The sequence below is a fragment of the Hemitrygon akajei genome, chromosome 7, assembly GCF_048418815.1.
Source record: "Hemitrygon akajei chromosome 7, sHemAka1.3, whole genome shotgun sequence".
NCBI lineage: Eukaryota > Metazoa > Chordata > Chondrichthyes > Myliobatiformes > Dasyatidae > Hemitrygon > Hemitrygon akajei.
In genome coordinates, this window is record NC_133130.1 from 112,254,345 (window position 1) to 112,279,510 (window position 25,166).

At 40.9% G+C, this 25,166-nt stretch overlaps 1 protein-coding gene across 7 annotated transcripts in view; it reads right to left on the reverse strand.

The window, feature by feature from the left end:
- The window catches only part of senp6a (SUMO specific peptidase 6a), a 158,157-nt gene that overhangs the window by 109,895 nt on the left and 23,096 nt on the right, over positions 1–25,166 (reverse strand). For all 7 annotated transcript variants that reach the window (XM_073051736.1, XM_073051735.1, XM_073051741.1 and 4 more), the window contains one exon: positions 18,977–19,076. In XM_073051736.1, coding sequence (XP_072907837.1) covers positions 18,977–19,076 — 100 coding nt within the window. The remainder of the gene's footprint in view (positions 1–18,976; positions 19,077–25,166) is intronic.

The window sequence follows — 25,166 nt, forward strand, 5'->3', positions numbered from 1 at the left end:
AAAAAATGGTGTTATATATAGTGAAGAAGGTTGCCTAAGGATACGGTGGCCTGTTCAAGAGGTTACAATGATCCAAAAATAGGAAACTCCCTGCAACACACACGTTGGTTGTCTATCTGTCTTTATTCGTATGTAGTTTTTCATTGATTCTATTGCATTTCTGGTCTACTGTGAATGCCTGCAAGAAAATGAATCTCAAGGTGACATATTCAATACATACTTATATAATAAATTTACTTTGAACACATTCATCTTTTCTGTTCTTCTATTCTTGCCCTGACTAGCACATAGCACCAGGAGTAACTTGGAGATTACTACCTTCAATGTGCTACTTTTTGGCCTCTTTCCCATCTCCCTAAACTCACTGTGCAGGACCTCATCCCACTTTCTACCTGGGTCATTGGTGTCAATGTGCAACATGACCTCTAGCTGCTCATCATCACTCTTAAGAATGTTCTGTAGCTGCTCTGAGATACCCTCAACACTCGTACCTGGGAGACAACACACCATTCTGGCATATCCTCTGTGGTCACAGAATCACCGATCTGTCTCCCTAGCTCTCAGGTCTCCCATCTGTATTGCTCTACCCTTTCAACTACATAAGAAAATCGGCAGGCAGGTTGTTCCAAGCATCTTGAAGAACCTGACAAAGTTCTTCAGCAGATTTTGGCTCTCTCACTTGCTTCTGTCTCTCCAGGCAACTCAAGAAAGCCTGCATCATGTTGAGGTCAGAGCTCTGTGGAAGCCATACCATCTGTTGCAGAACTCCCTGGTCTTCTTTTCACTGAAGATAGTTCTTTATGACTTTTACCATGCATTGGGGTCATTGTCTTGCTGCAAAATAGAGTGTTGGGTGGTTGCACCAACCAAGAATAGTGTAGAAATGATGAAATGTCCTCTCATCTTAGCTCTGAATGGCCAATTTCTTACTTAGAAACTGTGGCCTCTGGAACCAAGAAACCTAGTCATAGAAAACATTATCCCCACATCCATTCTGCCAAGCCCAGAAGAATTTTAAACATTTCGCCAGGATCATCTCTCATCCTTTTGAATTCCTAACCATGTTTAATCTTCTCCGTCCCACACAATGGCAGGGCAGGTGTACAAAGGATGGATTCCACCAGATTAGAGTCACAGCGTTTAGAATCTGAAGGGGTGGAAAAGGATTGATGTGTCTACTAATGTAGACAATAAAGGAAACATAGGTGCAATAGAAATTTTGGACATGCAGAAACTGAACGAGGAGGAGGAAGAATAAACAAGCCAGTTAGTTTAACTGCAGAGATGAAAATAATTAGAATCCCTTCTCATGGACAGTTTCAACCTTCATTTTGAAGGGCATGAATTAACAACAGAAAATCTGTGTTGATTTATTATAAGATGAAGGTAAAGACTAATTTGACTTATTTTTCATATAGATAATAAGTGAATCAATTACATCTTCCACATGGATTTTAGCAAAGCTTTCAACAAGCATGAAAACACAGGAAATACAATGAGGAAGTCAAAACTGGCTCAGTGAAAGGATAGATTGAGAGATTAAAAACAAATTGCTAGAAACCTCAACAGGACAGGTTTTATAGATGCCTCTTGTCTGCTATGTTTTTCCAATCATATTCTGTTTTTTTTAATTTCAGATTTCTAGTATATCCAATTTTTCTTGATTTTCATTTAATAATTGATGGATTTTTTGGGGGCTGGAGCTAGTTACCAAAGAGTTCAGCTTTGAGTCCCAAACTTCCCCATAAATCTATTACTGATTTAGACCTAGCCTTATGATTGACAGGGAAATGAGAAACTTTAAACTGCAAGATGGGCCTTCCAGATGGAATTTAACCCAAAGAGATGTGAAGTAATGTATACAAAGACTTGCAAAAAATCAAGATCAGCTTCTATCCTGTGTTTTAACTTGCAGATGGGGGAGGCTGAAACAAAAGGGAACAACTACAATAAGGGTTCAAATACAAAAATAGAAATGGGAGTAAAACGGGTAATAAAGGAAATTGGAAATGACAAGAACAAAGCATTACAAAGCAATCAATAGCGAGACACACACAAGATCTTGGTGAATTAAATTAAAAGCAATAAAAAGAACTGCAGGATATGAATTTTAATGCCGGCAAATCTGTGATCATCCAATTTGAAAGCACAAGGGCAATTTGAGGATTGCGATTATAGAAACTCATGGACAGAGCAAATTGGTTAGGGATGATGGTCACAGCTTTCCAGATATTCACAGAAGCTCTAAGGGTAGAAAGAATAACCACTATTTATAGAATCTAGACCAAAGAAACATTGTCAAACAAAGGAACAGAGTCAGCTCTTTCAAGAGTTAAGTCAATAAACACAACAAAAAGCAGAAAATAGCAAGGTTTGGAATGCCCCTGCTACAGCAAATGAAGCCACATTGTTTATCTGAGAAAGAAAAATGAAATTATGGATCATAACTCATAAAGCAGACTCAGAAGCCTTAATAATTCATCCCATTCCTCCAAAAGTTGTTGCTTTTCCCAAACTCTATGTTGATTAATAGTCACCTATTTAGTCCACACAAATAGCGTGAAGTCCACTTCTAGATCTGGAGAACAGCACAAAAGCCATGCTACCCTTAGTACAACGAACTGTTCCCACCTTGAAGGATTCTTCATCTCATATTCCTGACATTTATCACTTATTTATTTATTATTTTGTTTATTCTTTTTTTTCTTTTTGTATTTGCATAGTTTGTTACCTTTTGCATATTGGCTGATTCTCTTGTGTGTGGTTTTTAATTGCTTCTATTGTGTTTCTTTGTATTTACTATGAATAGCCACAAGGAAACAAATCTTAGTAGTATATGGAGACATATATACTTTGATAATAAATTTACTTAGAACTTTACTTCATTTTCCCATATGTTTGATAATTTTTATCTTTAAAGTTTCCAGCAAATCCCTTGCCACAGATGTTGAGCCAATGGCTCTACAATTATCCAGATTAACGGTGGTTATGCCATCCATTCTTAAAATCAGTGTAACATTTGTCACTTGGCACACATTCACTCAATTAAACCCTAAAATATAATGATTAGGGATATGAACATGATTCCCCAGCTCCCTTATATATTTTGGATACATCCAGCTAGGCCTAACAATCTACATTCCAAATTATTCTACCTATGCTCATTGTTTATACAAGACATCTAGAACGTAGAACATTCCAGCACAGTACAAGCCCTTTAGCCCACAATGTCGTGTCGACCTTTTAAACCTATGTGCAGATCTAACCCCTTCCTCCCGGATCGCCCTTCATTTTTCTATTATCCAAGTGTTTGCTTTAGAGCTTCTTAAATATTCCTAATCTATCTACCTCATCGTTTCCCAGTCCTGATGAAGAGTCCCGTACATACAATGTTAACCGAGTCTCCTTCCACAGATGCTGCCTGACCTGCTGAGTGCTTCTTGCATTTTCTGTACTTTGTCTGTGAACTGAACTGATCCTCTTGTCCTGGCTCCACAACCTTACTCAATAAAATTCTCTTTCTCTCAGTCTCAACCACATTCTCCAGTAAATGGTTTCTTCAGCACTGTGGGTAAATGATTTCTCATATCATTCCACAGCCCAACTCCAAATTCAAAGTCCTTTCCTCTTACTCAAAACCACTGCATCCAAAGGAAACTTATTCTGTCTACTCCAGGAACTTGTTTGGCATCTTTAGCACTTCAATAACCTCAAATCTGATCAATAACTCCACCATGTTCAAAGTAGTACCAAAGAAATGATGCAATCTGCCTTCATAATTTCACCAATTTTGCTCAACTCTCATCTGGTAAATCTTTGCTTTATGCCTCTACATCATGTATTCATCACATAGCAAAAAGATCTTTGGGCAGTCACACATCATACCATCCCACTGAGTATGAACCCATTACCTTACCTGCCAGACCCACCTTAAATAACACATTATTCTAGCTTGACCACCATCAGCAGTCCCATGTTGTTAAAGTCTATTATGTAAAACTTAGTCTTTTATTCCCCCCATCACCCATACATTTCTGGCTTTAGGGTGTCACTGGTAATGCCAGCACTAACTGCCTAAACCCATTTGCTTTTGAACAGCTATAATCGTTTGATGAAGGTATACCTACAAGCTGTTTGATAGGAAGTTCCAGGATTTAGAACCAGTGAAAATGAAGAAACTGCAATACACTTCCAAATCAGAACAGTTTTCAACTCTATGGGGAATCTACAGCAAGTACTTGCTGCCCTGTCTTTTTTGGTGTCAGAGGACACATGTTACACAAAGCTATCAGTGTGTCTGGGTGAAAAACTGGATGTTGAAATAAATCATTGTAGAGTCATAGAAAAGTACAGCACACAAACAGACCCTTCCACCCATCTACTCTGCGCCGAACCATTTGAACTGCCTACTCCCATCGACCTGCACCGCGATCATAGCCCTCCAAACCTCTACCTATCCAAGCAGAAGCTTCAACACTGAAATTCAGTTCACCTGCAGCACTTGCACTGGCAGCTCATTACACACTCTCACCATCCTCTGAGTGAAGCTTCCCCTCATGTTCCCCTTAAACTTTTAACCTTTCACCCTTAACCCATGAATTCTAGTTGTAATCCCACCCATTCTCAGTGGAAAAAGTTTGCTCACATTTACTCTATCTCTACCCCTCATAATTTTGTATACCTCTATCAAACTCCCCTCAAACTTCTATGTTCCAAGGAATAAAGTCACGTGAGCTCAATTCTACTCCTGGTCTAGATGGTGCCTGGGTACAACATTCCCTCAGTCGACATCTTCTAGTTAGCCATCAGCAGGAGACACTCATGGAGTGAGCACTGTTTCAGATTCGCTCCATAACCTTTACTTTTTTTAACCTATGATCACCCTTATTTAACTTATTTTTACCTACACCAAAAGATTCTTGTTACTTTTTTGGACTTACCTTTAAGAGTTTATTGTGAATTTTTGAAGAAAGGAATACAGAAATGGCTCTTAGATCTAAAGGGCGAGAACTCGGGAAGGATCCTAACGGCAACGGGAAGAAGAAGACGACTGATCCTAAGGGCACTGAATTGACTTATGAAATGTTATTGGAGGTTTTAAATCAAAAATTTGAAGAACGACGACAAATTTTTAAACAAGATATAAAGGCTTTTCAAGATTATATGGATAAGACGGATTCAGTAGTTAACCAGCAGCAAGTTCTAATCGCAACTCTGCAAGAAGACGCTCGGAAGCGAGATTTGATAATTGAAAAATTGGAGCAGAACTTACTTTCGACGATTAAACAGGTGGAAACACTTAAAGCCAAGAGTGTCGACTTTGAGAATCGGTCCAGAAGACAGAACCTACGCATACTTGGTCTCCCGGAAGGTACTGAACAAGGGGACCCCTCGCAGTGCTTTGCTCAACTTTTAAAGGATGCGTTCCCTTCTGTATTCCCAGACAGTCCTCCATTACTCTATCGTGCTCACAGAATTATGCGTCGATCACCAAGTGCTTCAGCTAAACCACCGGTTGTAATTGTCTGATTTCACTATGTGCATGTTAAAGAGCAACTTATTCGTGTGGCTCGTCGTGTAGGGATGGTCAAATTTCAAGATTACAATTTTCGTTTAGTAGAAGATTTTAGTCCAGAAGTAATGAAGGCAAGGCTTCTTTTTAAACCTCTGATGTCTGAATGTTATGAGAAAAATCTAAAACCTGCGCTCTTATACCCAGCGAAGTTCAGAATATCGCCTCCGAATGCACTAAGGCGTGTTTTCCTTTCTACATCTGAAGCGAGAAGCTTTCTGGATGAGAACTTCCCTACTGCTACGGACACTCATTTCAAATAAATGAGCGATTTTGATCGTGCAAGATGGTTTTTATTTCCAAAACCAGATTTTGTTTCTGGCTATTGGTGTAGGTTTACTCTATATTTTATACTCTAGTTAAAGTTTTTTTTCTCGACATGCTAATCTTTTTATTTTACTTACTTCAACCACTGTACTTTATCTTTGGTCATTATTATTAATCCTTCGAAGGTGAATTTTTTTTTACTAAGATGGCAGTTTCTTTAAAATATTTTTGGTTTTTTTTATTTCGCCATTTTATTTTCTCTCGTCTTCTTCCTATAATTCATCTCTTATCACAGTTTAAGTTTTTTTTTTAGTTTGTTTGGGTTTTAACCCGATTTATAAGTTACTAGTGATTATACTCTTTTTGTTTTTTTTTACTACCAATTATATTAAGTGGTTTGGTTTTAGTATAGTGATTATTATTTCTTTAGAGTTTGGGTGGATCTTTTTTTTTATCCTTTATATACGGAGTTGTCTTCTGCTGATATGGGGGTAGATTTAGTTTCATCTTTTCTTTTTCCCAGCCTATCCCTGGCTGGGGTAGTCTTGTTTTTTCCTCTTGGGTGGGGGGTGGGAGGTCTTTTTCTAAATCTTATGTTTCTTTTATCAGTTTTTTTTTTAGTTTTTTTTCATTTGGGCTGATTTTAAACTACAAAAATGGCCGCGATGTCGTCACTTCTGGGTCCTCCCCTTATTTTTGTTCCTCTTCCGGGTGCATGAGTTCATAATTTGGTTAACCCTTTATATACCAAAGGGTTGATTTCAGAAATATGTCTCAGACCATTAATTTTGTCTCTTGGAATACTAATGGCTTAAACCTTCCAATTAAACGGAAAAAGATTTTCAAAGTATTCCAAAGACTTAATGCTCATATTATTTTTGTACAAGAAACTCATGTGAGGAAAGAGGACAATCATCGCTTTTTTAGGTTTTGGAGGGGTCAACAGTATCATTCGAATTCGAATGCCAAAGTAAAGGGAGTTTCAATTTTTATTGACTCCTCTATTGCATTTGTCCAACATGATATCTTTTCGGATTCAAATGGTAGATTTTTGTTAATTACTGGCTTACTTTTGAAAAAAAAGGTTGCTATGGTTAATGTTTATGCTCCAAATGTGGATTGTCCCGATTTTTTTAAGTCCTTATTTACTTCTCTACCTAATCTAAATGAATACAAGTTAATAATGGGTGGTGACTTTAATTGTTGTTTAAATCCTTTGATGGACAAATCTATATCTACTCAGACTTTACCTAATAAGTCGGCCACTTATATTAACTCTTTTTTGTCTGATAATGGAATTTTTGATATTTGGAGATTTCGGCATTCTAAGGACAAAGAGTTTTCATTTTTCTCACATGTTTATCATTCCTACTCGAGAATTGATTATTTTTTTATTGACTCTTGTTTTATTCCATCGGTAATTGGTTGTAATTATGATATTATAGCCATCTCTGACCATGCTCCATTAAAACTTTCTATTAAATTTACGGATACAGCTTCTAGTGCTAGACAATGGCGATTTGATTCTACCTTACTGCAAGATCCGGATTTTATTAAATTTATGAAGGAACAGATCGATTTCTTCTTTTCAACTAATTCCACGGATGATATTTCTTGCGGAACACTTTGGGACACTTTTAAAGCATATATACGTGGACAGATTATCTCCTACTCTGTTGGTCTGAGAAAACGCATCAAGAAGGAAACTCTTTTATTGGTTGATAAAATTAAAGAGATTGACAAGAAATATTCGATTACTCCTAGTAAGGAGCTTTACAAACAAAGGGTTGAACGTCAAATGGAACATAGTTTATTACTTACATCTTCGATTGAAAATCAATTAATGAAAATCAGATCTGATTTTTATATACATAGTGATAAATCGGGTAAACTGTTAGCTAGTCAATTGAAGAATGCTTTGGTTAAACGTCAAATTACTAAGATCCGTCAGCAGAATGGGGATCTGACAGTTAACCATGATGAGATAAATAAATCATTTCAAGATTTTTATACCTCCCTGTATCATTCCGAATTCCCTCATGATCGTAATACCATGCGTGATTTTCTTGGGAAATTGAATTTTCCAAAATTATCATCAGATGATCTTTCAATATTAGAAACTTCTATTACGGATGCAGAAATTAAAGGGGTTATTTCCTCTATGAATTCTGGGAAAGCACCAGGTCCAGATGGGTATACAGAAGAATTTTTTAAATGTTTTTCCGCTACTCTTTCTCCTTGGTTATGCAGGGTTTTTGAAGAAGCAATTAGATTGGGCAATTTGCCACAATCTTTTTATAGAGCTTCCATTTCTCTAATATTGAAGAAAGATAAAGACCCTACTGACTGTGCATCCTATAGACCAATATCTTTATTGAATGTAGATTCCAAGATCTTTTCCAAGTTACTGGCATCCAGGCTGGAGAAGGTATTACCCCAAATTATTTCAGAAGATCAAACCGGTTTTATTAAAAATCGTTATTCTTTTTTCAATGTTAGGAGATTATTGAATATTGTTTATACTCCTTCACATAGCACTTCAGAATGTGTCATTTCATTAGATGCGGAGAAAGCATTTGATAGAGTTGAATGGCCATACTTATTTAATGTGCTTGAGAAGTTTAATTTTAGTCTGACATTCATTTCTTGGATTAAACTGATATATCATACTCCAGTCACCTCGGTGCTTACTAACAATCAAAGATCTCCCTTTTTTCATTTATTTCGGGGTACTAGACAAGGCTGTCCTCTTAGTCCATTATTATTTGATATTGCTTTAGAACCCTTGGCAATTGCTATCAGAGAATCACAGAACATTTTTGGTATTAATCGTGGGACAGATATACATAAGTTATCATTATATGCAGATGATTTATTATTATTTATTTCTGATCCTGAGAAATCCATTCCTGCAGTTTTATCATTGTTGGCTCAATTTAGTGATTTTTCCGGGTATAAATTAAATCTTAATAAGAGTGAATTGTTTCCTTTAAATAGACAGGTTCCAATTTATGGAAATTTACCTTTTAAATTAGTTAATGACTCATTTATTTAGGGATTAAAATAAAAAAAAAACTATAAAGACTTATTTAAGGTTAATTTTTTACCCTTAATCGATCAGATTAAATGTTTGTTTACTAAGTGGTCACCACTATCTTTATCTCTGATAGGTCGGATTAATGCTATTAAGATGGTTATTTTACCCAAGTTTTTATATATAGTTCAAGCGGTACCTATTTTTATTCTGAAATCTTTCTTTGCTAATCTTGATTCAAAAATTTCTTCATATATATGGCAGAATAAAAATCCTAGGTTAAGTAAAATTTATTTACAGAAGGCAAGGAAGGAAGGTGGATTGGCATTGCCTAATTTTAGATTTTATTATTAGGCAGTTAATATCCGATATTTGATATGTTGGTTAAAGGATTGGGACATATCTTTTAGCCCTCATTGGGTGAACCTGGAAATTAAATCTGTACAAGGATTTGCATTGGGTTCTATTTTAGGGACTTCTCTTCCCTTTGCTCTTTCTAAATTGCCGAAACGAATTGATAACCCGATAGTTAAACATACTTTACGTATATGGTTTCAATTTCGGAAATTTTTTGGGTTGACTCAGTTTGTTTTAAATATTCCTATTGTATCCAATTGCTTTTTTTATCCTTCTATTATAGACCAAGCTTATTCAGCTTGGAAGACTAAAGGATTACTATGATTTTCCGATTTATTTTTGGATAATTGTTTATGTCTTTTGAGCAAATATCTAATAAATATAATTTGCCTAGATTTCATTTTTTTTTTGGTATTTACAGATTAGGAATTTCTTAAATACTGTACTTCCTACTTTTCCAAATTTTGTGACTTCAGGTATTTTGGAGAATTTGTTTGAACTAAATCCTTTTCAGAAAGGGCTAATATCAAAATTTTACAATATAATTATGAAGATACGTTCAGAGCCCTTTTATAAGACTAAAAATGATTGGGAAAGAGAACTTAACCTTACTATCCCTATTGAGAATTGCGATAAAATTCTTCAATTAGTTAATACATCATCTATATGTGCTAAACATTCATTAATACAGTTTAAAGTTGTGCACAGGGCTCATATGTCCAAGGATAAATTGGCTCGTTTTTATTCCTATATAAATCCTATTTGTGACAGATGTCATTCTGAGTTAGCGTCTTTAACTCATATGTTCTGGTCGTGTCCACTTTTGAAAAAATATTGGAAAGATATTTTTGATATTATTTCTGCAGTATTGAACATTGATTTACAACCACATCCTATTACTGCAATTTTTGGTTTACCAATGATGGACTCACTCCATTTATCCTCTTCCGCTTGTCGAACGATTGCATTTCTTACATTAATGGCTAGAAGATCTATTTTGTTGAATTGGAAAGAAATTAATCCCCCTACCGTATTTCATTGGTTTTCTCAAACTATGTTATGTCTAAATTTAGCAAAAATTAGAAGTGTTGTATTTGATACTTCTATTAAATTTGAAAAGATAAGGAGACCATTTATTCAATATTTTCATATGATGTAATATGACCCTGTTCCAAGCCTATTTGTTTTTCCAGTTTCGATTTTATATATGTTGAGAGGATCGGAGTTGACGACACTGATGATTTTGTATTTTTGTGAGGTATTATAAACAGCCCTTTTTTCCCCCCATTTTTTCTTTTTCTCTTTTTTCTTTTTTTGTTTTTTTTCTTTATTAGTTATTAGATTATTAGATTAGTTTTCTTTTGCCTAATTTTTTTTCTTTTTCTTTTTTTTAATATATACTATGAGATACCTAGGTTTGTCTTGTTTATTTGTATATTGTATTGTCCATGATTTGGGAATACTCATTTATACTGTAATCATTGCTTATGTATTCTTTCATGTTTAGTTGAAATGCGTATGTTTGTAATCCCATTATCTATGTATTAATTTTATTTTGTTGATATTAATAACAATAATAAAAAGATTGAGAAAGAAAGAAAGGAAAGAAAGACATCTTCTAGATAGATCATGAAACACATATTTCACTTATTTTATGTCTTTTACATTTGTTTTTAAGTCTTGAAAGTGATTCTGGAACTGTTGGAGCCTGTGGTTTGCATCAGTTTGGAGATCGTTTGGGTGCTTCAGTGCTCTGCAGTCTTCAGTGGACTAGGGATGGAACAGTAGGCATTCCTAATCATAGTATAACAGTGGTAGTGTGTGTTGGGACCCCAAGTGATGTGCTGATGATAATTGGGCAGAGATTTCTTCAAGCAAGCCTGATCGAAGCCCCAGCAATGATTTGAAAGGCATCGGGATAGGCTGCTTTTTGTTTGCTAACTGCGGCACTCAATACATTGAGTGCTGGCTTAACATCTGCCTTTAGTAGTGTGTAGACTGCAGTCAGGATCGTGGAAGAGAACTACAAAGTACAAAGTAGAACTGACAGCACTTAATCACGGCCTGGCATGGAAACACCAATGCTCTTGAACAGAAAAGCTTACAAAAAGTAGTGACTGCAGCCTAGTCCATCATGAATAAAGCCTTCCCTATCACTGAACACATCTACAAGGAGAGCTGTGGCAAGAAAACAACATCCATTATCACGGACCCCCACCATGCTCTCTTCTTGCATCAGGAAGGTGGTATAGGAGCCTAGCAGCCACACCCCCCGGTTCAGGAAGTTATTATCCCTCAATAATCAGGCTCCTGATTAAGAGTGGATAACTTCACTCACCCCAACACTAAACTGATTGCACAACCTAAAGGCTCACCTTCAAGGACTCTACAACTCGTGTTCACAATATTTATCACTATTTTGTGATTTTTTTAAAAAATTTGTATTTGCACAATTTGTTGTCTTTTGCATGTCTCAGTAAATGGTGATATATAGGTACTTTGATAATAAGTTTACTTTGCACATCTCCTTCTCACTGACAATTAACAGGTGTAACCCAAGATGCATACTTAACCCACTGCTCTATTCTCTATGGTTAAGCACAGCTCTAATGCCATCAATACATTTGCTGTTGATACCACTGTTGTTGCCAGAATCTCAGATGGTGACAAGGTGTTTAGGAATGAGACATATTGGCTGATTGAGTGGTGTCACGACAACAAACTTGAACTCAATGTCACCAAGACCAAGGAATTCAATAGGGACTTCAATAAATTAAGAGAACACAAACCAGTCCTCATTGAGGGATCAGCAGTACAAAGAAAGAGCAGCTGTCCTTGAGTTCCTGCACGTGAACATCACAGAGGACCCATCTCAGAACCAACATAGTGATGCAATCACAAAGGCATGCCAGCAGCAATATTTCATTAGGAGCTTGAGGAGACTTGGTATGTCAAACACACTAGGAAATGTCAACAGCTGTACCATGGAAAGCATTCTAACTGGTTGCATCATGCCTGGTATGGACATTCCAATGAACAGGATTGAAAGAGTCTACAGAGCAATGCAGACAGAGCCACCTCCAACACAGGTACAGGCCTCCCCACCATTGAAGACATCTTCAAAAGGCGGTGCCCAAAAAGGCAGCATTCAGCATTAAGGACGCTCACCACCCAGGGCTTGCCCTCTTCTCATTGCCATCAGGAAGGAGGTACAGGAGCCTGAAGACGCTGAGTCATCACTTCCCCTTTGCCATCAGTTTCTGAATGGTCCAGGAACACTACATCACTATTCCTGTTGTGTACTTTTTATTTTTTAAATTGCAATATAGTAGTTTTTCTATGTCTTCCACCGTACTACTGTTACAAAACAACAAATTTCACATCAGTGATAATAAACTTGATTCTGATTTGGATGTTAACTCAAATCTTGGTTGTGCTCAGTTGTGCAACACACACAAAATGCTGGAGAAACTAGGCAAGACAGGGAAATGAACAGTCAACATTTTGGGTCGAGAACCTAATCAAGACTATAAAGGAAGGCATTCTACAAAAAAAAGATACTGTAGCGACCCACTTTCTGCGCAGGCAAACCAGCTCACAAATAGTCAGCGAGCGGGGGGAGACTTTGGTAATGCACCTCTGATGTCATTTCCGCCCGGAGAGGGCGGGCGCTAGGGATTAAATGCCAGCGCCTCGTAGTTAGAATAAACTAGTCTCGAAACGACTTACCGACTACGTGTCGTTATTTCAGCACTTTGTGTAGCACATCGCTACATTGGTGACCCTGACGGTCCAAACGGGATTTGGACCAAAGATGACCAACTCTTCATCTGTTCATGCAGTTTCGCTAAAACTGCCGACTTTCTGGATGCTGCGACAACGCGCGTGGTTTAGCCAAGCAGAAGCCCAGTTCCAGATTCGGCAGATATCCTCTGATTCCATGCGTTACTACCACGTGGTGAGCGCCCTTGACCAGGAGACGGTCGCCCAGGTTGCGGATTTCATACAGTCGCCCCCGGAAGAAGGCAAATATGAAGCATTCAAAGCGCTGCTCATTGGGACCTTTGGCCTCTCACGGCGTGAGTGAGGCGCCCGCTTGCTTCACCTGGACGGTTTGGGAGACAGACTGCCGTCAGCATTGATGAACGAGATGCTGTCCCTGGCTGACAGACACAAGCCCTGCCTCATGTTCGAGCAAGCGTTCCTAGAGCGACTGCCCGAGGACATACATCTGCTGCTGGCTGACGCAGATTTCAGCGACCCCCGGAAGGTGGCGGCCCGGGCAGACGTGCTGTGGAAAGCCAAGAGGGAGAGCGTGGCGTCCGTCAGTCAGATTACCAGGCCACGTGCCCGACAGCAGACCAGACCAGGCCCGGCAGAGGGGCGCACACAACACAGAGGCAGGAGTGAGGAGGATAGTGAACAGTGGTGTTTCTACCACCAGCGGTGGGGCACAAAAGCCCGCCATTGTCGCCCGCCCTGCAGGGGCCAGGGCCAGGGCCAGCAGCCGCTAATGACTATGGCGACCGGCCACCAGGACAGCCTCTTGTACGTCTGGGACGAACAGTCGGGACGCCGCTTCTTGGTCGACACCGGAGCGGAGATCAGCGTCTTGCCCCCGACAGGGTACGACACCCGCAACAGGAAGCCAGGACCCACCCTGAGGGCTGCAAACAGCAGCACGATACAGACCTACGGCACCCACACAGTGCAGCTGCAGTTCGGTGCCAGCCAGTTCACGTGGGACTTCACACTGGCTGCGGTGGCCCAACCACTCCTGGGGGCGGACTTCTTGCGAGCTCACAGCCTGCTGGTCGACTTGCAAGGGAAAAGACTGGTACATGCCGAGACTTTCCAGACGTTCTCCCTGGGTGAAGCCAAGTTGCCGGCCCCACACCTAGACTCCATCATGCTGTCGGACAACGAATTCACCAGAATCCTGGCGGACTTCCCATCGATTCTGGCACCGCTGTTCATGGCAGCCATGCCCAGACACAGGGTACAGCACCACATTCCGACCCAGGGACCACCCCTCCAAGCCCGCGCACGAAGGCTCCCCCCAGAAAAGCTCCGCCTGGCGAAGGAGGAGTTCAAGAGGATGGAGGAATTGGGGATTGTACGGAGGTCCGACAGCCCGTGGGCCTCCCCCCTGCACATGGTGCCCAAAGCAGCGGGGGGTTGGAGACCATGCGGCGACTACCGCAGACTGAATGAGGCTACAACTCCAGACTGCTACCCCGTGCCGCACATACAGGACTTTGCAGCAAACCTGCAGCAAGAATCTTTTCCAAAGTAGACCTCGTCTGGGGATACCATCAAATTCCAGTGCACCCTGAAGACATCCCCAAAACAGCACTCATCACCCCGTTCGGCTTGTTCGAGTTCCTCCAAATGCCGTTCAGCCTGAAGAATGCCGCACAGACGTTCCAGTGGCTAATGGACGCTGTGGGACGCGACCTGGACTTTGCGTTCATCTATTTGGACGACATCCTTATAGCCAGCGGTAGTCGCCAGGAGCATCTGTCCCACCTCCGCCAGCTCTACTCCTGCCTGAGTGACTTTGGCCTCACGATCAACCCGGCCAAATGCCAGTTCGGTCTCAATACCATCGACTTCCTGGGCGATAGGACTACCAAAGACGGGGCAACACCTCTGCCCGTCAAGGTAGACGCGATTCACCACTTTGCCCGGCCCAACACGGTCAAAGGCCTGCAGGAGTTCGTTGGTATGGTGAACTTCTACCACCGTTTCCTCCCCTCAGCAGCCCGTATCATGCGCCCTTTGTACACCCTGATGTCGGGTAAAGGCAAGGACATTACTTGGGACGAGGAGGTCGCGGCCACTTTCGTTAAAGCCAAGGAAGCCTTGGCAGATGCCGCGATGCTGGTGCACCCCAGAACGGACGTTCCGACCGCCCTCATGGTGGACGCATCCGACACAGCAGTCGGCGGGGTGCTGGAGCAGCTCATCGAGGGGCGCTGGCAACCCCTGGTGTTCTTCAGCAAGCACCTACGACCACCCGAACTCAAGTACAGTGCTTTCGACCGGGAGCTGTTGGCACTGTATCTGGCAATCCGGCATTTCAGGTACTTCTTAGAAGGCAGGCCGTTCACCGCGTTCACGGATCACATACCGTTGACCTTCACGTTCACGAAGGTGTCCGATCCCTGGTCGACGCGCCAGCAGCGACATCTGTCCTACATCTCCGAGTACACGATGGACATCCAGCATGTCTCGGGAAAGGACAACGTCGTGGCGGATGCACTCTCCAGACCAGCTGTCCAGGCCCTGTCCCTGGGGGTGGACTATGCAGCACTGGCAGAGGCGCAGCAGGCAGACAACGAGATACCCAGCTACAGGACCGCAGTCTCGGGTTTGCAGCTGCAGGACTTTCTCGTAGGCCCAGGTGAGAGGACCCTCCTGTGCGACGTGGCTACCGGCCAACCTCGCCCCATCATCCCGGCAGCCTGTAGGTGGCGAGTTTTTGACTCTATACACGGTTTGGCGCACCCATCTATCAGGACAACCGTCCGGCTGGTCTCCAGCAAGTTCGCGTGGCACGGACTTCGCAAGCAGGCCAGTGAATGGGCCAGAACGTGCGCGCAGTGCCAAACAGCCAAGGTGCAGCAGCACACTAAAGCCCCGCCACAGCAGTTCAAACTCACCCACCGGAGGTTCGACCACATACATGTGGATATCGTGGCCCCCCTACCAGTGTCCCGAGGAGCGCGGTACCTCCTAACTATGGTAGACCGGTTCACGAGGTGGCCAGAGGCGGTCCCGCTCACCAAGACATTTGTCGATTCCTGCGCCCGAGCACTGATCGCAACCTGGGTAGCATGCTTCGGGGTACCCGCCCACATTACCTCCGACAGAGGCGCCCAGTTCACCTGCAGCCTGTGGTCGGCTGTGGCCAGCCTGTTGGGAACGCAACTACACCACACAACTGCCTACCTCCCACAGTTGAACGGACTAGTGGAACGCTTCCACCGTCACTTGAAGTCGGCTCTCATGGCCTGCCTGAGAGGACTTAACTGGGTGGACGAGCTTCCCTGGGTCCTGCTTGGAATTTGTACAGCGCCCAAAGAGGATCTACACGCTTCGTCGGCCGAGTTGGTGTACGGCGCGCCCCTGGCCGTCCCGGGAGAGTTCATACCAGCCCCAAGGGGGCAAGAGGAAGAACCCACAGCAGTCCTGGACAGACTACGTGAGGGGCTCGGCAACCTGGCCCCCGTACTGACTTCACAGCACGGACGGACCCCGACCCATGTACCCAAAGACCTGCAGAACTGTAAGTTTGTGTTTGTACGAAGGGGCGGACACCGGGCACCGCTACAGCGGCCGTACGAGGGGCCATTCAGGGTGATCAACAACAACGGGTCCACATATGTTCTGGACATTGGGGGGAGAGAGGAGGTTTTCACGGTGGACCGACTCAAACCAGCGCATGTGGGCTTGGCGCAGCCGGTCGAGGTTCCAGCACTGCAGCGCAGAGGCAGACCTCCCAAACAGAGGCTGATCCAGACTGTGGACATTGGGGGGTGTATCGCCGGTTCTGGGGGGTGGGTTATGTGGTAACCCACTTTCTGCGCAGGCGAACCAGCTCACAAATAGCCAGCGCGCAGGGGGAGACTTTGGTAATACACCTCTGATGTCATTTCTGCCCAGAGAGGGCGGGCGCTAGGGATTAAATGCCAGTGCCGCCAAGTTTGAATAAACTAGTCTCGAAACGACTTACCCACTATGTGTCGTTATTTCAGCGCTGTGTGTAGCACATCGCTACAATACACAGATGCATAAATAAAGGAACAGAAGCTCAGCCCAAAAAGTCAAGTGTTTCATTTCCCTCCACTGAGGCTGCCTGACCTAATGAGCTCCTCCAGCTTTTTTGTGTGTTACTCAAGATTTCCAGCATCTGCAGGATTTTATGTCTCCATTGTGCCCAGTGTATTTATGTAGGTAATTGGGATGCACTGCAGGAAAAGACACTAAAATCACTAAGTCTAGTCCCAACAAATCATGAAATAAAGATGTCAAAGTAGAGTTCTTTTGAGATGTTATGACTGAGGATTTCTAAAGCTTTCAGAACAGGGAAAAATAAACCTAGAAAATTTATGATCCCATCAGATGACAAGATGAGATGTAAATGAAATAACGCTTTGAAATGTGGTATTTCACTTCTCTACATGGTTTAGAATAAAAATGATGAACACTTGACAACACTTTCACCAATTAAAAACAACAAATTTCTGCAGGCAACAAATCTATATTCAAATAACTTCTTACGAAGCCACTGATCTCCCCAAGTAAGAAGCAGGGAATCTTCCCTTACATTGTAGTTTTATAGAACTCTGATTAGGTCGTATCTGGAGCATTGCCTTCAGTTCTGGTCACCCCATTACATGAAAGATGTGCAGCCTCTGGAGAAGGCACAGGAAGCTGCTTATATTAGAGGGTGTGTGCTTTAAGAAGAGGTTGGACAAATTAGAGCCATTTTCTCTGGAACACTGGAGACTGAGGGGTGACATGGCAGACATTTATATGACTATGAGAGACGCAGATAGCTGGTATTCTTTTCCACTGGTTTGAAATGTCCAGTACTAGAGGGTGTGAACTTAAGGTGAGCGGGGGAATGTTTAAAGGAGATGTGAAGACCAAGAATTTGTATTTTTTGAAAAAATAGTGTTAGGAGCGCACTACTAGGAGTGGTAGCAGAGACAAATAAAGCTCTTAGATGGACACACAAATGGAGAAATAACAAAATTGTGAAGGTGGGTGGGATCAGCTTAGTTAGAAGTTTAATTAGCTTGGCACAACGTCATTGGCTGAAGGGCCTGTTCCTGTGCTGTAGTGTTCAATGTTCCCAGTTCAACTAGATGCAGTTTCCCAGTGCAATCTGACAATTGATAGTAACTTTCAGCTTAGAGTGTTTCATTATGCTACATTTTGTTATACAATAGCACTATCTGAAAATCTATAGATCATCCCTACACTGTACTTAAGTTTTTTTATATCCCACCCCCCACTGCAAGTTCTCCTTGTACCTTTTGCCGAAATATTAATTCTGGAATTTGAACTAAAGATCTCGATGAATTTTTCAGTAATCCTAAGATATGACAGCCAACCAATAGTAAACAGTGAATAAAAGTGCAGAAGATGAAAATAATCTCTTCTTGCCAAAGTTTTGAAAGTTAGTCTTCCTAATGTTCAGATGCTTGACATTTACCAGATCTCTTGTTCACTCTAGTCAAACATCAAAAAATACTCCCAAATGATTATACACACAAACCTACACGCTCTGATTAATGAGTTTGGCAATTAGTTGCACTTGCTGACTAAGTCAAAATAAAGCTGACCATGTAGGAAAAACAGGAACAATGTTGTGTATAATCTGTGCAATTAGTGCAAATATGTAATACACATTTATCATCATGTACAACACCACACAATGTTAATCATCAGCATTAGAAAGAACAAACAGAAAATGTGGTCCAAAACTGCATTTAGTCTTCATACCTTTTACATTTTTTGAACTCATACATGTGTGGGATAGATAAGCAGCAGAACTGTGGATAAAACTTAAAAACTGATCCACTGAAAAGAAATGCCACTCATCACAGAAAACATTCAGCTTTCATCAGGGAAGTGCAAAAAAAGTTTCCTGACAGTATGAAAAATGCATCAACTCAGTTTTCATGCATTATTAAAAATAGACCAATTATTTATAACATGAAAAACATCCTTACTCTTTTTCCAAATTCACAGGGTGGTCCTCTTTCTCTGTATCTTCACAACTCCATTTACTCTTAACACCGCAGTCATTTTGGGCTGCTGTTCTATCCAAAGCTGCAATGAAAACAATGTTTAAACAAAAAAATAATCAACCACATCCTTTCACTTTAAAGTGCAAGTCCATAGGTAGAAAATGCCATTCTACAGTGTCAACATACAAATATAGTCACAATGAAAACCCAGCCTATGTTTTACCAACTTCTCCAGAAAAATAATTCTCATCAACCCATTTAGTTCATCACCTCCCATCACTTTGTTACATGTAAACAAACATATCTCTAGATATATTCCAAATCTGAGTGTGCAAAATCCAGAATTTTATCAACAAATGTAGATGTGCTGCAATTTCAAGTGTTGAGAAGATTCTGCCATGTTAAAGTTTCTAGAGAGTTACACCCATCCACACAGAACTATTTACCAACCACAAGTGAAAACTAGTTTCATCATAAATAAACTAATGAGCTACTCAGTTACTGTGCACCGGTAACTTTTCATTGGATTACTTATTTAACATACCACTTTGAGAGACATTGATCGTGTGGATAGTCAGAGGCTTTTTCCCAGGGCTGAAATGGCTAACACAAGAGGGCACAGTTCTAAGGTGCTTGGAAGTAGGTACAGAGGAGGTGTCAGGGGTAAGTTTTTTTATTTATGCAGTGAGTGGTGAGTGCATGGAATGGGGGGCCAGCGACGGTGGTGGAGACGGATTCAATAGGGTCTTTTAAGGGACTCCTAGATAGGTACATGGAGCTTAGAAAAATATAGGGTTATGGGTAACCCTAGGTAATTTCTAAAGTAAGTACATGTTCAGCACAGCATTGTGGGTTGAAGGGTCTGTATTGTGCTGTAGTGTCTTGAAAAAGTATTCAGCTCTCACAACTATTTTCACATTTTACTGTCTCATTTTCTAAATTTAAAATATATTGAAACAGCATTTCTGAGCTAATCTACAAAACATTGTGTAACATGTCAAATCAAAAGAAATTTCCAAAACCTTCAGCAAATTAAAAACTAAAATTGTGAGACTGAACAAGAATTCATCCCCTATGTAATTACTACACTAATTTTCTCCGATGCAATACTGTAAGTTACCTTACCAACTCATCCAATTTATAAATCACCTGAATACCCCTTCTCTCAGCAAGGTCTAGCAGAATGGTAGATTTTCCATAGATCAAATCAAAATGAAAACAAAAAAGCATTCAAGACAAGTCAGGGAAATGATAATAGAGAAGCACAAAGCTGGGGAAGGGTACAAGACCATTTCAAAAGCACTGACATACCTCAGAGCTCAGTGCAGTCTATCGTAAAAAATAATAAAAAGAAATTAAACCACAGCCTCACAGCCTAGGTCAGACCGGCCCTCTAAACTTAGTCACAGCAGAAAAATGGCACATGTAAAAGAGACTACTGTGATAATAACAGTCCTCTGAGTGAGCTGCAGAACCCAGGGGCTGCAACTGGAGATGAAGTTCATAGCTCGACAAACTCTAAGGCCTTGCACAAAAAGGGCATTTATGGAAGAGTGGCAAGGAAAAAAACCCTAGCTTATAAAAAAGCATATCCTAGCTCACAAAGACCTTGTGAAGTGTCACTTAGTGACTGTAAAGATGTGGAAGAGGGTCTTGTGGTCAGATGAGGCTAAAGGGAAATTTCTTGGCCTTAATACTAGGCGGTTCATGCAGCACAAATCTAATACTACTTATCAGCCAGGTAACACCATCCCTACTGTAATATATGGTGGTGGTAGCATCATGCAATGGGGATGCCTTTCAGCAGCAGGGACTGGAAATCTAGTCAGGATTGATGGGAAGATGAATGCTGCTAAATACAGAGAGATCCTGGATAAAAACCTGCTTGCCTCTGCCAGAAAGGTTAAACTGAGGAGAAAAATAGACTTTCAGCAGGACAATGATCCGAAGGACACTGTCAGAGCAATCATGGAATGGCTTCAAATGAAGAAATTTGATGTCCTTGAGTGGCCGTCAGAGTCCTGACCTTAACCAGATCGAACATCTCTGGCAAGACCTCAGTGCTCTCCAACTAACCTGGCATAGCTTCAGCAATTTTGCAAGGGGAAATGGGCAAATCTTGTTCCATCACGTTGTGCAAAGCAAATAGAGATTTATCCAAAAAGACTACTGGCTGTAATTGTTAATGTTCAAACAACAAAGACAAGATTTTATTTCATTTTAACAACTTTACTTTCTCCATTCACATTTAGTATATGAAGCTGCCATTTTTTCCCCACCATACCTGCATGCTCATAACAGGGGAAATGAACATTACAGCTAAATGCCTACATAGCCCAAGTGGACAGAACTCAATAGTAATAGCTGTGAGAGGTGGATCAACTAAGTGCTGAGCGAAGGGGCACAAATACTTTTGAACTGCTGACATTTTAGGATTTAGTTTTTTTATACTTTAATTTTCCCTGTTTTTGGGCTCTACTGTGAAAAAGGAACATGTGATGCACACAAACAAAAATTCACAGTTAAATTGATCAAAATAGCTGACTGTAAAACTCATTTATGTGAGCAAATTGTTGGGGGCTGAATACTTTTACAGGGCACTATATTGACCTAGTTGGGACATCTCCCATATTCTTCTAAATATTCCATTGTAGCGATGTGCTACACACAGCGTTGAAATAACGACATGCAGTCGGTAAGTCGTTTCGAGACTTAATTTATTCAAACTTCGCGGCGCTGACATTTAAATCCCTAGCGCACGCCCTCTCTGGGTGGAAATGACATCAGAGGTGCATTACCAAAGTCTCCCCCCGCGCGCTGGCTACTTGTGAGCCGGTTCGCCTGCGCAGAAAGTGGGTCGCCACACCATCTAAATATCCAATTTCTTGCCAATATCTTGTTTATTGGCATGTTCCTGTTTAGACTTTGGAATTATACCCACCTCCACCACTTCTTTGGGCAGCTCATTCTGCATACCAACAACTTTTGTGTGGAAAAAGTTGTTTCTCAAATCATTCCCCTCTTATTTTAATCTTGTGCCCTCTAGCTGTTGTCTCCCCTATCCTCAGAAAAAGACTAAGGCCATTCACTTTATCTATGTAAATAGATAAACATGCACAAGGTCACCCTTCAGCCTCCTACACTCAAAAAGACATATCTCCATGCCTTATGACTCAAAGTCCATGGCTCACGTCCAACTGATTGAAAATTCATCTGCAATCATCTTCACCATCGTTTCATAAAATAGATTTTATATCTTAATAATAAGTGAAGGGAAGAGGAAGCTCATTTCCCTCTAGTTCTTTTATGAACCATTTTAAATCTACAAGTTCTATTACAGGTTACAGGAATACCATAAGGCACTTTCAAAGCTCCACTGTGGATCCAGATTTCAGTTTGAAAAATTAAACTCAATTAATTAAAATAAAATTGAAGTGGTTAAAATTAACAAGGCCAGCGATAGCAACCACAAAACTATTGGATTACTGTTATAGCCATCTTACCACTCCTTCTCAATCTGGACTACATGTGGCTCTAGACCCAGAATACCATGAGCAACACAGAAGTCACCCAAAGAACCTCCTTTTAAGGCAATTTCTTCTTCATTACTTTAACTCAAATGAGTCATGCCCAATATCATTCTGGATATAATACACCTTCTCCAGTTGTGTGATATCCATGCTAAAACTTAGTGCACTAAAGAATATACAATATACCAGATAAAACCCAACAAGAGCTGTGTACAATGTTGTGAAAACTTACCTATTTTGATACTATGTGAGTTTTTAAATAAGACTTCAGAGGTGTCTCTCTGCTGGGATGGAGGCAGAGTCATCCAGGAAATGAAAATCATCAGATAGTCTAGATCACGGGTTCCCAACATTTTTTTTAATGCCATGGACCCCTACCATTAACCGATGGGTCTGTGAGCTCCAGGTTGACAACCTCCGGAATAAATGAATGTGGGCAGGGAAGTTGTTTGCAAAACTGCTAACATTTTGGACAAGTGCAGGAAGCAGACATGATGCAGTCAATGTTCTGGAGGAACATTTGGGAAGGAGTGCCTGATGTGAAACAAGAACTGTTCTAGATTAACCACCATTTTCTAAAGAATATCCAACTTTTACAAAAGTTAAGATGAATTTCTCAACTACCTATCCCCTCTATCATGTATTTAGTGGTATTTTGAAAAATATTTTGTAAACATTAATACAGCAAAACATTTCACTTCCAAATTTTCAAGCAAAGGAGATCATGTTACAAATGCAATAACTTGGACATGCAGCCACTCTATAATTGTAAGACATCCAGTCTATTAGTTTTTGCTGCGTACTTATGGCAATTCTGTTAAACTAAATAAAAACTAACTTGAAACAATGTGACTCCACAACAAATCACATTCTGCTCCTCTTGGATCCCCCATGGGCTGAAGCAAAGCTACATGGGAAAAGGTACAGGACATAGCTGATTACAAAATGACATTTTCCACAAATTTCTTAAACACAAGATTCTGCAGATGCTGGAAATCCAGAGTAACACACACAAAATGCTGGAAGAACTCAGCAGGTCAGGCAGCCTCTATGGAGAAGAATAAAGAGTTGACAAATCAGGCTGAGACCCTTCATCAGGATCTTCCATCACAAATTTCTTCCATGGAGCACAAGCAGTACAGCAGTCAAATGACTTTCAGACACATGATACAGCAAAACAACAACACTACATGATCCATTTACACAAGCAGGGTGAAACCAAAGTGTGGGACAAAATATGTCAAAAATCTAATACCACCTTTGGTTTATGGAAACACCTGCTCCTTTTTCAAAAGACTTTCTCCATGTTAGCTTTCCAAGTTGAATGCATCATCAGAAAATGCAGATAAATTGTGACAGCAGAGATCAGTACTTTTCAATACTCTACATCATTCTGATGGAGCAGTTCGAGCCTGTATACAAAACATTTAATTCTGTAATCAGATACTGCAATATTTATTGTAGATCTTCACAAACTCAAATAATGCTGCCATCTGTCATATGTACAACCTGGGGATGAACTGAAACAGTTCTGGATTACCGCACAAGACAAGTCTCTCCCTCACAAATTTTTTGTCTATTCTCCTCCCCAGAATGTGAGTTTCAAACTTTTAAGGAAAAGTTCAGAGTTTATTTAGCCAGACTAAATTCAGAGTGCAGGTTCACGCCCGTCCAAACTCCTATTTCAGTTCAGCACTATTTCGCAACTCAGGTTCTCTGCACTATCACGTACATTACAATCCTATGGTTCTGTTTCAGTTCAGCACTATTTCGCAACTCAGGTTCTCTGCACTATCACGTACATTACAATCCTATGGTTCTGTTTCAGTTCAGCACTATTTCGCAACTCAGGTTCTCTGCACTATCACGTACATTACAATCCTATGGTTCTGTTTCAGTTCAGCACTATTTCGCAACTCAGGTTCTCTGCACTATCACGTACATTACAATCCTATGGTTCTGTTTCAGTTCAGCACTATTTCGCAACTCAGGTTCTCTGCACTATCACGTACATTACAATCCTATGGTTCTGTTTCAAGGGACTATGAAGGGCTTTCCAAGATGCTGTAGCTAATATTTATCCCTCAGCAAAACATATACAGTCAGTGGTCACTTTATTAGGTACATCTGTAATCAGTCAATCATGTGGCAGCACCTCAATGCATAAAAGCATGCGGACTGGCTCAAGGTTCACTGGTTGTTCAGACCAAACATCAGAATGGGGAAGAAATGTGACCTAAGTGACCTTAACTGCAGAATGATTGTTGGTGCCAGGTGGAGTGATTTGAGTATTTCAGAAACAGCTGATTTCCTGCTACTTTCACACACAATAGTTTCTGGTTCATTCTGACAGGAAGGCGACAACATCTCAAATAACCACACATTACTACAGTGCTGTGTAGGACAGCATCACTGAATGCACACGTCAAACCTTAAAGTGAATGGGCTACAACAGTAAAAACCACAGAAGGTATCTAATAAAGGGGCCACTGAGTGTATATCACATCACTGTTAGTGGGATTCCACTGGGTGAAAAGCGGCTGTTACATTTCCAACTTCATTCCAATCATTGCACTTCAAATTACAGAGCTGGAGGAATTCAGCAGGTTGGGCACTATCTCTGGAGGGCAATAAACAGTTGA